The following is a 14,493-nucleotide window of genomic DNA, read 5'->3' as shown; positions in this document are numbered from 1 at the left end:
GGACACTGTACTCGTCCGAGTATAAGCCCCGGTTCAGCAACACAAAATAGCAGTAAAACTAGGGGCTTCAACTCCAGAAACCCCATGTTATGTGTCTCGAACGCTTAATTTATGCTAATTTATGTACATTTTAACACTTTCTATCACTTTCAATCGGCTTATATATCCAAAGAATTTGTAACTTGAGTAAAGAAAAACAGAAACAAATATTCTCATGATCTTTATGAACTGGCATGCCTTGTTACACCAGAGTCTCTCTATACAGAACGTAATACATTGATACTGATCGACAACCATAGTAGACTTGGTTCAAGTCTGTGATTTGTGAATGTTTGAGTGGAGTGAACTCAATGATTTGTATTTTGCTTTCATGTGAAACGCGCGCGTGAGTGGACGCGATGAGTAGGGTGAACGCGAAGAGTGAAGTGAACGCTATACAGCGGAGTTTCACCCGGAATCAGAATCCGGCAGAAACTAACTCACTACTGCGCAGACTCAAACGTGACGCATTCAATCGCTGGGAAAACCTGGCGTGAGCTGCCAAAGTCCGGATAGGTTTGTACGAAATAGGAGAGACACAAGAGAAACTATTATAAATGATTTTTTTTTTAAATTCACCGACTTGAACCAAGTCTACAACCATAGATAAAAGACAGCGAAACTCAGACACAGTGTTTTATATTACTATTTCAAATCAAACTGATTACACAATCTCTTGATATTGAAGTGACAGTTTTGTGAAATTTCAGCATCAAAATCCCAAAACTTGACACAAGTACGTCTTGTATGCTGCCGATCAACAGCATAGGTGAACTTGCATGCAAAGACTGCACACGGAAAAGCAACTCAACATTCTAACGCTCTGCATCTTGTGAAAACAACAACATAGCTGTGAAAATTGTAATAGTCACCCAAAAAAAATAACTCTTCACAGATGAAAGGATAATTGCTTCAAACAAATGAAACTGCATGTTGACTGCATTTTGCTCGTCCGAAAGTGACGGACATCGCACGCCAAGTATTTCATGTCCCAGGCTTTGGTTGTCCGTGTGGGCTACCATTTCATGGACTTTGGCAGTCCCAGGGAAAAGTTGGTAGTCTGTGGACGCGGGACTACCGCTAATTTCGAGCCCTGAAATACCCTTTCATCCTCAATATTGATGAGAGACGAGAAGACTTCGATGATAATTCAATGATAACTTCGTCACCGCTGTCATCATCATCATAATCATCATCTTTAGACACTTAGTCTATATGGACTTATTATGCACGATCGATTTCTTGAGACCTTACGAATTTCATCCTTAGGACAAACACATGAACACATGAGCAAACAACTGAAGATGCGATGCATACTTTTATTTCAGAAAATGGAATATGAAAGATGGATATAACAGTTCAAATAAGAAAAAATCTTCTTTAAAGTGCAAAGATTTACCGGACCAGTGCCTTAATCGAAGATGTTCATAATATTGCACATAATTTATTCCAACCTGGGATGATAAATTCTATTCCGCCCTAAGCGAGTTCGAACTTTAAGCGAGAGTTTGGAAAAACAAACAAGCTAACAAACGGACGATGTTTTCAGTTTGAGTCATCATCGCGAATTTCTTTCGCTCTAGACCGCAGTTCATTTAAGCCATGAAAACGTGTGCTCCCATCCGTAAGTTCGTGTTTACCGCTTTCTTCGTCTTTAGTAAGTTCACTCCTGTCGTTGTTGTTGTTGTTCGTATTGTGAATGGCCTCAAAGGAAGTTTGGAAAAGCATGGGCGCCCTCGGCGGCAGACCGTGGGGTGGCGTCGGAGGCAGGAATCCAGCGTAGCTGACTTCCGTCAAGTGGGGGCGCAGTCCGACGCCGGGAATCATGGGCTGCGCGAAGTACGGCGAGAGGGCCGTAGGAGTGACGGGAAAGATCGGCCACATGTCGCGACTGCCGTCTACAGGCCGAGGCAGGGTGGGGCTTGGAATCTCTTGGCAAACGTCATTGTTGACTGCAGTTGGCGCATTCGTGACATTTCGATGTCTTATTTGCAAGGAAAGCTCATCATATATTCCTGTGAATTTAAAAAATTAAATTTTCATTAGGTAAAACAACAACGCTAGCTGTTAATCTTCATGAGTCACAGGGTAAATAACGTTTGAGAAGTGCTATATCGAAAGCTCTATTACCAGCATATTTGCTTAATTTTCTTAAAACTGTCATCCAAGTTTACTTTTAAACTCTTTAAAATACTCTTACGCTATACAAAATGTCACGTGATGAGACAGCTCCTTGTAATACATGTGTATTATGTATAAGACGTCAGTTATTTTTTTGTTTTTAAATGCAACGAATGCCCTTTAATAACTAAGTTTTAAAAAAACAGCGAATAGAGAATAGTCTGCGTAATATATATATATATATATATATATATATATATATATATATATATATATATATATATATATATATATATATACACACACACACACACACACACACACACACACAACCGTGTTGACCAGGATAATCTAAAATACATTTCCACTACTCTACTATTGAGCACACTACAGCTGATCTTCAACTAAACAAGTATATATATATATAGTTGTATTTAGATTCGCCCATATATATATATATATATATATATATATATATATATATATATATATATATATATATATATATATATATATATATATATATATATATTTATTTATAGTTGTATTTAGATTCGCCCCTTAAAGTCACGTTTATATACGTAAATTTACGACATCCCCCATATAAATGAATTAGCAAGCGATACTCGTCCAGTGCTGAGCACGTTGACTCGAGAAAACTTTTGAACGTAAATTTATGAAACTGACAGCTTACATACTTGTACAAATTGATACTAGCAGACATGAACGCATTTATTATACGTTAACATATAATCTGTATTGTGAACGACGAGCCCAGCGTAGATAGTTTAAATAAAAACTGGCATATTTCAAATCCATCACTTACTGTTCAGCTGGGTGGGCGACTTTCCGGGTGCTTTATGTTTCCGCCATTTTGCTCGTCTGTTCTGGAACCAAACCTGCAACGGCAATACAAAAATGGATAAGCCTGAAATTTTTGCCAAAGTGTACTTCAAATTCGATAACCACAGAATCAGACCCACATAAGTCAATGTTAAGAGGTGAGTAAGGCCTACCTGTACACGTGACTCGCTGAGACCGATTCTCATCGCCAATTCTTGTCTTGCCAGAGTGTCGGGGTAGGGCGCCCTCTCGAAAGCCCTCTCCATTTGCTCAAGCTGATATGTTGTAAATTTCGTCCTGCCGAAGAAATTTTTTCGAATTTTAACGTTAAGAAAGTGAAAAAAAAACACAAAGAAACAAACGACTAGCCCTTCAAAATCAAAAATCCTGCTAAATTTCACCGTGGCGAAACGTCAAATTACAACTTCTTAACGGGAGGAACGAGTGCGCTATTTGTCTGCACCCCACAACATCGCTGTCTGTAGTGGACTATCGTATGGGGCAATTACAGGAAAAAGGGACAATATTTCGAGTTATTCTAAAAAACTTGAAGTTTTTGCAAAAAAAAAGCGTGCGGAGGAGAAAGAAAGGGGTCACTACTGCTGACTTGTGACACAAAGACAACTCCTCTGCTCTGTCTCTACTCGATCGGAACAATTTGCGTGATGAGTACGCATAGAATTGCGTCATTCGGCCATGCAAAGTTTCTCCCAACAGAGAAGCTGTTCGCTGGGCGACATAGTTGGTTGGCTCAGTTGTATCCATACAGTGACAAGCTGTTTTACGTAGAGATCTCTAATTCATGTCTATGATTGCATATCTTCCGTAAATTTAGAACATGTTTCGAATTTGAGTACATTATCGTCATCATTTCTAGAAAAAATTCATCGGTCCTCCCAGCCCCCCTCAAAATGATCACCTGGATATGTCACGGGGCCGTTGTCATGGAGATGTAAGACTCTCACCTGTACCTTGTCTTTTTCTTCTTCATTGGTGAACTTGAAACGGTGGTGTCCGACGGCACCTTGTCGCCATTGTTACTGGCTGGACTTCCCTCACCATTTCCCACCGTACGTCGGGATTCTGGAATTGAAAAGATACGAAGAAGTTTGTTTTACTTCATCGCCCTTTTATGCGTGATTGCGATCGTCTAGAACTTCTGGTAATGTTTGTGACAAATGAAGTGTACGATAAAAACCGAAAACAAAGATAGAGTTAAGTTTGGAGTGGAAAAAAGGCATCGTGATGTTCATTTCTCTGTACTTCACCGCGAATCTGTGTTTCCTTTCTCATATTAGATTCCTGGTATAGCAGAAATTTCTGTAGGCATGCATCAAGAAACAATGCATGCCCGCGCCATTACGTATAATGACAAATTCTACTCAAAACCGATGCTCCTCGTCCGTGCACTGGCAGTTTTCAAAAAGTCTATTTTAATGCACGTGCAAGTGAGGCGTTTTACAAACCATATTGACTTATTATGATGTGTTGCGTTAGTATATTTGATGCAAAAACACCTAAGCCACTACTCCGCCTGCTGAGTAGAAGAAGCCAAGAATATTTTGATGCAAGTTATCATCACACGGCGGCCGTTGTCTGGGATTTACTTTACCAGTGTGTCCTTACTTACTGCACTATTTCAGTTCAATGCAGAATTCAGCCAACGATGATCTGTTTGATAAACGATCCACGTGCAAACGAGACCACATGCATCACAGTTCTTGTATACGCAAGATCTTTACTTTGAAACGGAAACTATGATTTTCCAAACTCGGTGAACTGGAAGTCACCAGCGACTAAAACAGCTACTAGAAAGTTACAGCATGCGTTTTCCTGCCTCGTGCTTTCGAAATGTCAAACGCTAGTGCAGAGTTCTGCTCATTAAAGGGACAAAGTCGGCCATTTTTCATGAATTTTGTTTGATGCAAGATACTATACTTATATTGTTTGACATGTCATGACCATTAATTCATTTTCGCGATGGTTTCATGTATCGTGTCTAAAACCGGGTTCTAATATACGCATGGTCACCCATTCATTCAGTATGTTTCAACATGTCAAACAATATAAGTATACAATACAATACAATACAATACAATACAATACAATACAATAGCTCTTTATTATCCCAAAACATGGGCAATTCTTTGTACGACAGTGGACAAGCCAAAAAGTTACAAAGATAAGACATGTATAAAATATTTAAAAAAGGTCAGTGACGTTAAAACACATTAAAAGCAGAGATGACTAGTCGTTTCTGTTTTGATTCAGTACAGAAATTGCAGTGGGAATGAACGAATGTTTTGATCTATTTGTTCTAGTTATTGGAACCCTATAACGCCGGCGAGATGGTAAAATATTGAATTCCTTGTAAAGTGGGTGGTGATTATTCCTGACTATAGAATTGGCTTTGTGTAAAACTTGTTTTTTATACAATGTACTGAGATTAGTTTGTTGCACTCCAATTATTTTACTACAGATGTTTACTATTCTACCAAGTTTGTTCTTGCACTGTACAGTGAGGTTTCCGAACCAGCAAATGAGTGAAAAACTTAAGACACTTTCAATACATGATCTGTAAAAAAGCACAAGCATTCTTCTGTCAACTTTGAAGAAATTCAATTTCCTCAAGAAGAACAGACGCTGCTGGCATTTACATAAAATCATATTAATGTTATCCTCCCATCGCAGCTTATTATCCAAATAGAACCCAGATAGTTGTATTTCTCAACAATTTCCACTTCTTTACCATTAATAATTGTTACATCAGCTAATGGTGCGTCTTTCCTGAAATCTATACACAAATCTTTGGTCTTATCAATGTTAAGTTCGAGAAAAGAACTTTTACACCACTCTACAAAGTCATCAACCACTGGCCCATGATTTCTTTCATGATTTTGGAGTAGACTGATTATGGCAGAGTCATCTGCGAACTTAATTATAAATCTATCATCATGGTGACTTCTGCAATCATCGGTGTATAGAATATACAGAAGTGGTGACAGTACACAACCTTGCGGTGAGCCAGTAGATGAGATACATACATCAGAAAAAGTGCCGTTCACTCGAACATGTTGTGATCTCCCAGTTAAGAAATCCAAAACCCAACCAACAATCTTAGGATGAATGTTAAAATGAGACAATAATTTACCAGTTAAGATGTGCGGCTGGATAGTATTAAATGCAGATGAAAAATCAACAAATAGAACCCGGGCATGTGTTTTATTTCCTTCAATGTGATTATAAATTAAATTAAGGAGGGTCAAAGAGGCATCCTCCACTCCTCTACCTGCTCTGTAAGCAAACTGCAAAGGATCTAACATATTCTGGGTTTTATCTAAAATATACCGTTTGATGATTTTTTCAAAGGACTTCATTACTAGTGATGTAAGGCCACGGGTCTGCAATAGGTACTACAGTAGCTTGTTTCCACAAGTTAGGTATTTTCTGGAGATCAAGGGACCGTTGGAAAATAAAATGAAAAATGTCACATAACTGATTGGCACATGATTTAAGGATATAACCACTAATGTTGTCTGGGCCAGGGCTTTTTCTAGTTTTTGTATTTTTCAGGGACTTGCGCACATCATCTAATGTAATTAAAACCTGCTCATTTGTAACAACAGTTTCCCTAATTCTTCTCTGTTCCCGATCAAAATCATGGACATCAAATCTTAAGTAAAACTTATTTAGTGCATCTGCAAACTCTTTATCAGATTTATTTTCCCACTTAATATTATCTCTGTTCCCCTTAGATTTTAGACCTGCCATAGTTTTTATCCCATCCCAGGCTGATTTCAAAGACCCTAAGCTTAATTTATTCTCAATTTTGTCTTTATAATTACCCTTGGCTTTCCTGATTTCTATTTTCAAATCTCTCTGAACATCCCTATACTCACTTAGATTACCCTCTTTAAACAATTTTTTCTTCTTGTTTAATAACATTTTAAGAGATTTAGTGACCCATGGTTTATTATTTGGGTAAATTTTACAAACTTTCTGTGGTACTACGTTACTCTCACAAAAGGAGATGTAACTACTAACAACATCAGTAAGTTCATTTATGTCGTGGCAAGTATCCTTAAACATGTCCCAGTCTGTGCATTCAAAACAGCTCTGTAGAGATTGTATGCTGTCCTCAGACCATACGCGAACTTGTCGTGTCTGCAACTTTTCTCTCTTGAGCACAGATTTGTAGACTGGTACTAAGTACACTGTATTGTGGTCAGCAGAACCGAGAGGTGGCTTTCTATAAGATTTGTAAGCTCCTGGGATCGATCCGTAGCACAGATCTAAGATCTTATTGTGGCGTGTTGAACAGGTAACATACTGATGAAAAGTATGTAAGGTCTTTTTGAGAGAACATTGGTTAAAGTCGCCAAGGATGAAATTTGGCGCATCAGGTGAAATTGTCTGCAGTTTCTGGATAACGTTAAATATTGTATCAGCAGCCTTGTTTACATTGGCTTTAGGGTGGATATAAACTACAGTAACAAACAGTTGTTGAAATTCACGAGGTAAGTAGAAAGGACGGAGGGAGACTGTCAAGAGCTCGATGTCACAGGTACATACTTTTTCCCTGATAACAACAGTCTTGCACCAGCGCTGGTTCACATATAAACACACTCCTCCTCCTAGGACTTTACCTGTTGTTTCTTTGTTACGGTCAAGGCGGACCTCGTATCAAACAAAATTCATTAAAAAAGGCCGACTTTGTCCCTTTAACAAAACGTGGCGTTACCGTTTTTTTTCTTTTTTTTCCATAACCGTGTTTCGAGGGGAGGTTTGTATTCAGCTTTTAATTTGTCGCCGAAAAAAAAAGATTTATCAGATACAATTTTCAAATGAAAGACTGACATAATCTAAATAGTCAATGTCAACAAGCAATAATGTGAGAACCTGGGCACTCCGCTTTAATGAAAAAAATCGAACGAAAGTTTTTGTCATGATTTAAAATGCCATTAGACGAATGATTTTTATGGAAAAAATCAGATAACATATTCAAGGTGCATGAAGTCACAGTGATAACTTGTTGCTTGCGTATTTGAACATGATATGACATAGGCAGTTGCTGAAAAACACTTCGATCTGTAGAATGTCCAGAAAACCATGTGTAGGCCGTGGTTGGTTCGCTACTTATTCCCGCAGGACTTGGCAAGTCGCGTGGAGCGATAAGCAAGGCGATCCACAGTATGCGATCCCCACTACTGTTAATAATCAGATGCGCATAATGTTATGATGTCTCGGCAAATTGCGATGTTATTTCTCGTCCTATCATAAAAAAGTTTCGCCTATCAACGGAATGATATAAATATTCATTTTCCTCATCAAAGATATCTGTTCGTTACCGATGATGAATACGATTTGACTCATCAAGTGGGTATTTGTGATCTCATTAGAGCGTGTCGTCGTTGGAATTTATTTTCTCCGGTTCAATTTTTTCCCTCAAGTAATGGGTGATACCGCACAAGATCGCAGACGCTAAAGCGATGGTGCTATTATTAAGTCACGGTCGGTGTGACAATTGCCTGTCACTCACATTTACGGTCACGATGTCAATTTGATATCAAGCTTTCTCATTTTGATCACCAATTTGTCAAAATGCACTCTTAATTTGTAATAAGTAAGACATGTGAAAATAACATTGTAAACTAAACCGTCAATAGTGAACTGTTGTTGATTTGCCCACTTACATGGTATCTATCTATCTATCTATCTATCTATCTATCTATCTATCTATCTATCTATCTATTACATATCTATCTGGCTATCTAGCTATTACTATTTTATCTATTTGTCCATTCATTTGTTCGTTCGGCCCATCTTTCATTCACTCCTTCCATTCATTCATCACTGGCACAATCGGGGACAGAAATTCAGGCCTTCAAATTTTATCAATTTTCTTCTGACCTACCACTTGTGAGGGCTCATTTTGAAGCTCTTGGCGAAAGAAAAGTTTTCACCGTCTTAGTTATTCGAAAATCGAAAATTTTATTTTTTCTCATAGAGTTAACACAGGGATGGCGGCCATTTTGGATTTCAAATATTGAGAAATCACAAGTTATTTGTCTCTCTTGTACCAAAGTTTGCACGGTGACCCTGATTTTTATTCTTGCTTTGGTAAGAGAATGGTTGAAAATTTCACTGAGGAAAGTTTGAGCAAAAGTTTAAGTCTTTCACTTTCGAGGTGCATATTACCTTAATCTAATCGGCGGACAAATTAGAGAACGCGTCTATTTGCTTGAAAACACGCACTAGGAGATGACTTGGAGTGACGTGTTATAATCATGAACAACATCAACTGTTTGGAAATAGAATTTCAAATGTAAAGGTTTTTGATGAATTAAAACTGCCTGCAGCGAAAGAGAGAGCTAAAAAACTAGGCATAATTTTCAATCAGAGAATTTTTATTCTATTTGGTAGATACCAATGCTTAGAGGAAACACGAACAACTTTCTACGGAAGTGTAATGTTTCAGTTATTCTTGTCAATATATTTTCCACTCAGCACAAAAATACTACAATTTTCCTCATTCGAAACACGACGAACCGCCTATAGTGTTAAAGTTTGAGGACCCTAGGTTATCAGATGAACGTGGGAGATATAAAAAGTCACCTTTGTATAGCTACAGTATTACGAAGAAAGTAGTGCTTTCCAAATATTTGCTTTGTAGTGCCAATATGAGACTCAGCAAAGATGTATTGGAAAAACTGAAGTGAGAGGAAACTTCTCAGGGACGTAATGTCACAGTGATGTTTGCCATTGTTTTTACTTGTTATTAAAACCACTTTCTTTTTCTAAAACAAGAAAAAAGCCATGCGGCTCAAGACCTGTTGCTGTAACTTTGAACTTGACTTGTGTTAAGTTTTACTCTAACAACCCACAATACAAATTCTAAATTTAGGACGAAACTGTTGTTAAAGGGGAGGGAACACCATATTTGCCTCAAGTCGAACGTCCTTTAATATGGCGTTCGTCTTGAGGGAAATGTGATATTTTTTCTATTTTGAAACAACAATTTTGTCCCTGATTTACAATTTATATTACAACCGTACAAGCATTGATAAACATTTCAAAACTGGACTAAAATTGACAACACTAACATCGTCACTGGTACAAACGAAGACAATAATTAGCTGAGTGTTGTTCCGACACATATACATATGTACGTTAATACGAGAAAACAGACTCGAAGTGTAAGAATTCCAATATTTTCAAGATGTAACTAATATAAAAGGATGGTTCGCTGTGTAAAGCCATAAAGAAATTAGGGCTAGCTATAGAAGTTAAAGACCAGACGCTTCAAGAAAACATACAATAAAGAAATGAATAGTCCCTGGCCAGAGCTTTTCATGCCATTTCGAAGATGGGTGAATGCAACATATGATCGTCACTCGTCCTTCATGTAACCAACTTTACTGATGCTAGATTGAAAATTGAACGGAACTGAACAATACTGTAATTGTCTGGTGACAGTAAGTTTGAAGAACTCAAACTTGTATGTTTTCTATGTGTTCGCTCACAATTATCGAACGTTACCCCTCCATATTATCCTGATAATTTATTATATCTCTGACTTTCTGGCAGTCTGTCTGTCTGACTGCCTCTGTCTCTGTCTCTCTCTCTGTCTCTTTGTCTCTCTGTCTGTCTGTCTGTCTGCCTCTGTCTGTCTCTCACTCTGTCTGTCTGTCTGTCTGTCTGTCTGTCTCTCTCTCTCTCTCTCTCTCTCTCTCTCTCTCTCTCTCTCTCTCTCTCTCTCTCTCTCTCTCTCTCTCTCTCTCCTCTCCTCTCTCTCTCTCTCTCTCCTCTCTCTCCTCTCTCTCTCTCTCTCTCTCTCTCTCTCTCTCTCATATTTTTTCATCTTCCAACATCATCTTCAAAGTTTAGGAAAGGTATGAAGTATGATGGAAAAGTCACATCATGGAGATCCGCTATCGGTTCATATATTCTGAACGAGTCTTTTTTACCTGAAAGTAAACGTTGTGAAGCAAAGAAGAATTGATTTCACAAAAACATGTAAAAACTGAAAACAAAGGGTCTGACATGGGTTTAAGCCGTTCTTTAAAGATATTTTGATCACTTGTAAAAGTTTTGGATGAAATAGAAAGCTGAAAGAGCACTGCGATTTTGTATGCCCCGAAGTTGGTGGAATCAAAGGAAATTTAAAATGTTCTTGATAATATCAAAGACCAAGTTACAGCTACAATTTGTTAAGTTTAACTTTTATATTTTCAGTACTTAAACGAAATCTCTGCCTCTGTCTTTTCTATCGCTACATGTCTTTTCCCGTCTGTCTGTATGGCTGTCTGTCTGTCTGTCTGTCTTTTTCCCCTTTGTCTGTCCGTCCTTCTGCCTCTCTCTCTCTCTCTCTCTCTCTCTCCTCTCTCTCTCTCTCTCTCTCTCTCTCTCTCTCTCTCTCTCTCTCTCTCTCTCTCTCTCTCTCTCTCTCTCTCTCTCTCTCTCTCTCTCTCTCTCTCATCACCATATGACATGGGCGAACCAATTTATTTTCAAACTTGTAATGTAAAAGTGAAAGTCTAGCCGAGACGTCCACATTCCCAAGTCACCTGCATCATCCGCCTCTAGCTTGTATTAACATTTTCTAATCTGCCGACCGCCTTTCGCCGACAACTTAATTACAGGTCTGAGTAGCACTCGTAAATTTCAATTTACAGTCCCGACCAGCTATGCATATTACATTCCTAACCGACTGTACAATTAATGGAAATTAATAAAGAGCGCAACAAGTATTTGATTCGGGTGATAACATGTCACTTCATATTGATTGCAAGAAAAATGTGTTGAATTATCGTATAAAACACAGAACTAATGGCAAAACTAATGGAAAACCCTATTTTGCCTTGATAGCTTGAATCGATGTATTACCATAATTACATATTGAAGTAATAAAGTGTTGCTTCGGTTAATAAGCCTATTACTGAAAATATAATTGTCATTTTCATCAATGCATGATGACCACAGACAAAAATTGGATACATCGTTGGCATAATCAAATTCAATTACATTTTGTTTCGGGGGTTAATCTGGTCTCTTGTCTGAAAACAACAATGCTTAAATACCGCCCTGATGAAACGAACCCCCTGAAGTGTGAATAAACGGGTTCCGCTGATCACAGCACGCGACCGCAACAACAGAAGCTGGTCGTGGAGTTCTCGATGTACGAGCGCAATTAGGGAGGGCGCGCGCCGGCCCTCGCCGTAGACTCCGCCGCACGTGCGCGTAGCTATATAGAGAGTGAGAGGCGGTCGTCGGAATTGACGAAACACGTGGGAAAGGCGTAGAGTGACAAGACTCTTGACTCTAAAATACTCAAATAGGGGTCTGTAAATTTTACTCAAAACTCTGCCACCTCACATGCAGCAGAAAAAAAGTCGGAATTGTATTACAAAGGGGAGATAAGAGACGGCCGATGACGCACGCGACGCCCCTCTAACAGTCGCCGGTTAAATGTTGATTTCATCTTAATGAATAAGCACGAAATGAGTCGACAGAGTGATTGGCTGGACCATTGATTGGATGATCAAGTCATCGATAGAGTGAAAGATATGATGAGACAGACAGGGAGAAAGTGTCTGGATGTCACAGCTACTGACGAATACACAGAGACTGACCAGAGATAGAAAATGGGAAAAAAGAAGGGACGAGAGAAGCAATGCGAAGAACAATCAACATAATTCCAAACTAGAAGAAAAAGATCTTTGAAAGTGTAAAGAAACAAAATAAAATGGTTTATATTAATGTAATTTGACAGATGACTTGACAATAATAGCTGGGAATTTTGATCATAAATTCTACAGAGTATAGGGAGCTGGCTCACCAGTTTTGACGGGTCTGTTTCTGGGTTTGTTGTTTTTCACGCTGTGTTCTCGCTGTGTGATGCATGTAGCTCTTCCGCTGATGTTTCTGTTGCCGGTTTTATCCATCTCTAGAATACTATGGATGCTGTACGAGGACTCAGAGCATCTCGCCGGGACCCAAGGTGAGGCTATCGTACCCGCCATGGCTTCAAACTTGATTGTCAATGTGGGCGCTCCCCGCGAGTTGTCTTTATAAGTTTCCAGACTCGCGGACAAAGTAGCTCAATTTATGCTAATCACCTTCATTTGCCACAGACAATCGAAGCGGCCAAAAGTTAAGTTACGCATTTGTCATTATAATTGGACGAAACCACTCGGAATAATGGGTAAACACTCACGCCTGGGGCTATTCCGAGTCCGTTGTGACTTCTACTGAACGAAAGAGGTTTAAAGTTTTATGGTTTAGTGTCTTTTGTCGACTTTACACGTTTTTAAAATGGCTGCCAACATATTTAACATGTCAAACGACTTCTGTTTAAAATTTGTACATTCATGGTGTCTGTCTGAGTACATTTTTCTTACCGGATGTTCGCCTTTTATCCACGCAAAGAACACTTTTTCGATAACCAGAAATTCGAAATTTCACTAAATGAAAATTTCAAATGAAAATGAAAGTAAAATCCAAGTTATCTGAATGTGTGACTTTCTTTAGAACACAAAGAAAGAGTTTGCAACAAGCAAATTGAAAATAATTTTAAACACCCGTAGGTGTTTGGAATTAATTCTTATCAATGAATACAACTATATGCCACGACCCGGTCTCTACTGTATCTGTCTGTCTACCCCTGTCCCTGAGTGTCTGCCTGTCCGTCCACCTTAAGTTTTCTCGCTCTCTGCGTCTACAGATTTCTTCTTTCTCTAAACAGGATATAGACTTCCTCAAGTTAATGTCAGCTGTCATACGCAATATTGGTTATTATGACAATTTAAAAACTATCTACTGTTTATTGACCAATCAGAGTGCTCAATTCAGGGTGTTTTACTTAGTAGTAAAGTACTGTCCAATCAAAAGTGAACATGTCATATTCTGTAGACATCTGGTACGTCTTAATATTCAAATTTGGTAACACAGCGGAAACAAGCTGCAACATAAAATCTGCTGTGCCCTAGGGCATGTATATAATGTGGCCTAGGGCATTTATAGGATGTTCCATTACATTGGAAGGCTATTTCACAAATAAAAGTTTTAATTCATATCCTAAACATGTTACATTGACAAAGGGGACGGTTGACGTAAACACATTGAAAACGAAATATTATCAGTTAGGGGCGATAGTTTTTAAGTCGGATAAAACCCTCGTACTCGGGCTCTCTGGTATATAAAGTCCAACTCTCGATAAAATGTCTCGGCCTGCGCCTCGACATTTTATCGTTGGGTTGGACTTCATATACCAGAAGAGCCCTCGTACTCGGGCTTTATCCTATACAAAATTCATTTTCCTCAACGGGGAGCGTTTCGAACCCGTGGTTGCGAACGGAAAGAAAAATGCCCCACAGTACCTTACGACCTGTTGAAAGAAACTGATTTTTAAGGAGACAAACGCGGAAAATGTACTTTTTTAATTACAGACACGAATTAACTCTACAATTTACCTGTGTACTTCGTCGTTGA

At 38.6% G+C, this 14,493-nt stretch overlaps 1 protein-coding gene across 2 annotated transcripts; it reads right to left on the bottom strand.

The window, feature by feature from the left end:
• Window positions 1-1,344: 1,344 nt before the first annotated feature.
• LOC139119129 (retinal homeobox protein Rx1-like) lies at window positions 1,345-13,079 on the bottom strand. 2 transcript variants are annotated; one of them, XM_070682782.1, is made up of 5 exons: window positions 12,842-13,079; window positions 3,969-4,086; window positions 3,177-3,300; window positions 2,987-3,059; window positions 1,345-2,054 (listed from the first exon to the last, which is right to left on the bottom strand). In XM_070682782.1, the coding sequence occupies exons 1-5, from the start codon at window positions 13,023-13,025 to the stop codon at window positions 1,585-1,587; spliced, it is 969 nt and encodes a 322-aa protein (XP_070538883.1). In that variant the 5' UTR covers window positions 13,026-13,079; the 3' UTR covers window positions 1,345-1,584. The 2 variants fall into 2 exon arrangements, with proteins under 2 accessions (XP_070538883.1, XP_070538884.1); XM_070682783.1 differs by having other exon boundaries at window positions 3,975-4,086.
• Between the last annotated feature and the right edge of the window lie 1,414 nt (window positions 13,080-14,493).

Source organism: Ptychodera flava, chromosome 19 (assembly GCF_041260155.1).
Source record: "Ptychodera flava strain L36383 chromosome 19, AS_Pfla_20210202, whole genome shotgun sequence".
NCBI lineage: Eukaryota > Metazoa > Hemichordata > Enteropneusta > Ptychoderidae > Ptychodera > Ptychodera flava.
This window is presented reverse-complemented; position numbering and strand designations above follow the sequence as displayed.

Bases quoted from the DNA above. Each gene is read 5' to 3' on its own strand.
- LOC139119129 (XM_070682782.1), bottom strand. From the start codon at position 13,025: ATGGCGGGTACGATAGCCTCACCTTGGGTCCCGGCGAGATGCTCTGAG. The intron at 3,060-3,176 runs GTAGGCCTTACT...TTGCCGTTGCAG, and splicing joins TCAGCGAGTCACGTGTACAG to GTTTGGTTCCAGAACAGACG. The intron at 2,055-2,986 runs GTAAGTGATGGA...TTAAATTCACAG, and splicing joins GTCGCCCACCCAGCTGAACA to GAATATATGATGAGCTTTCC.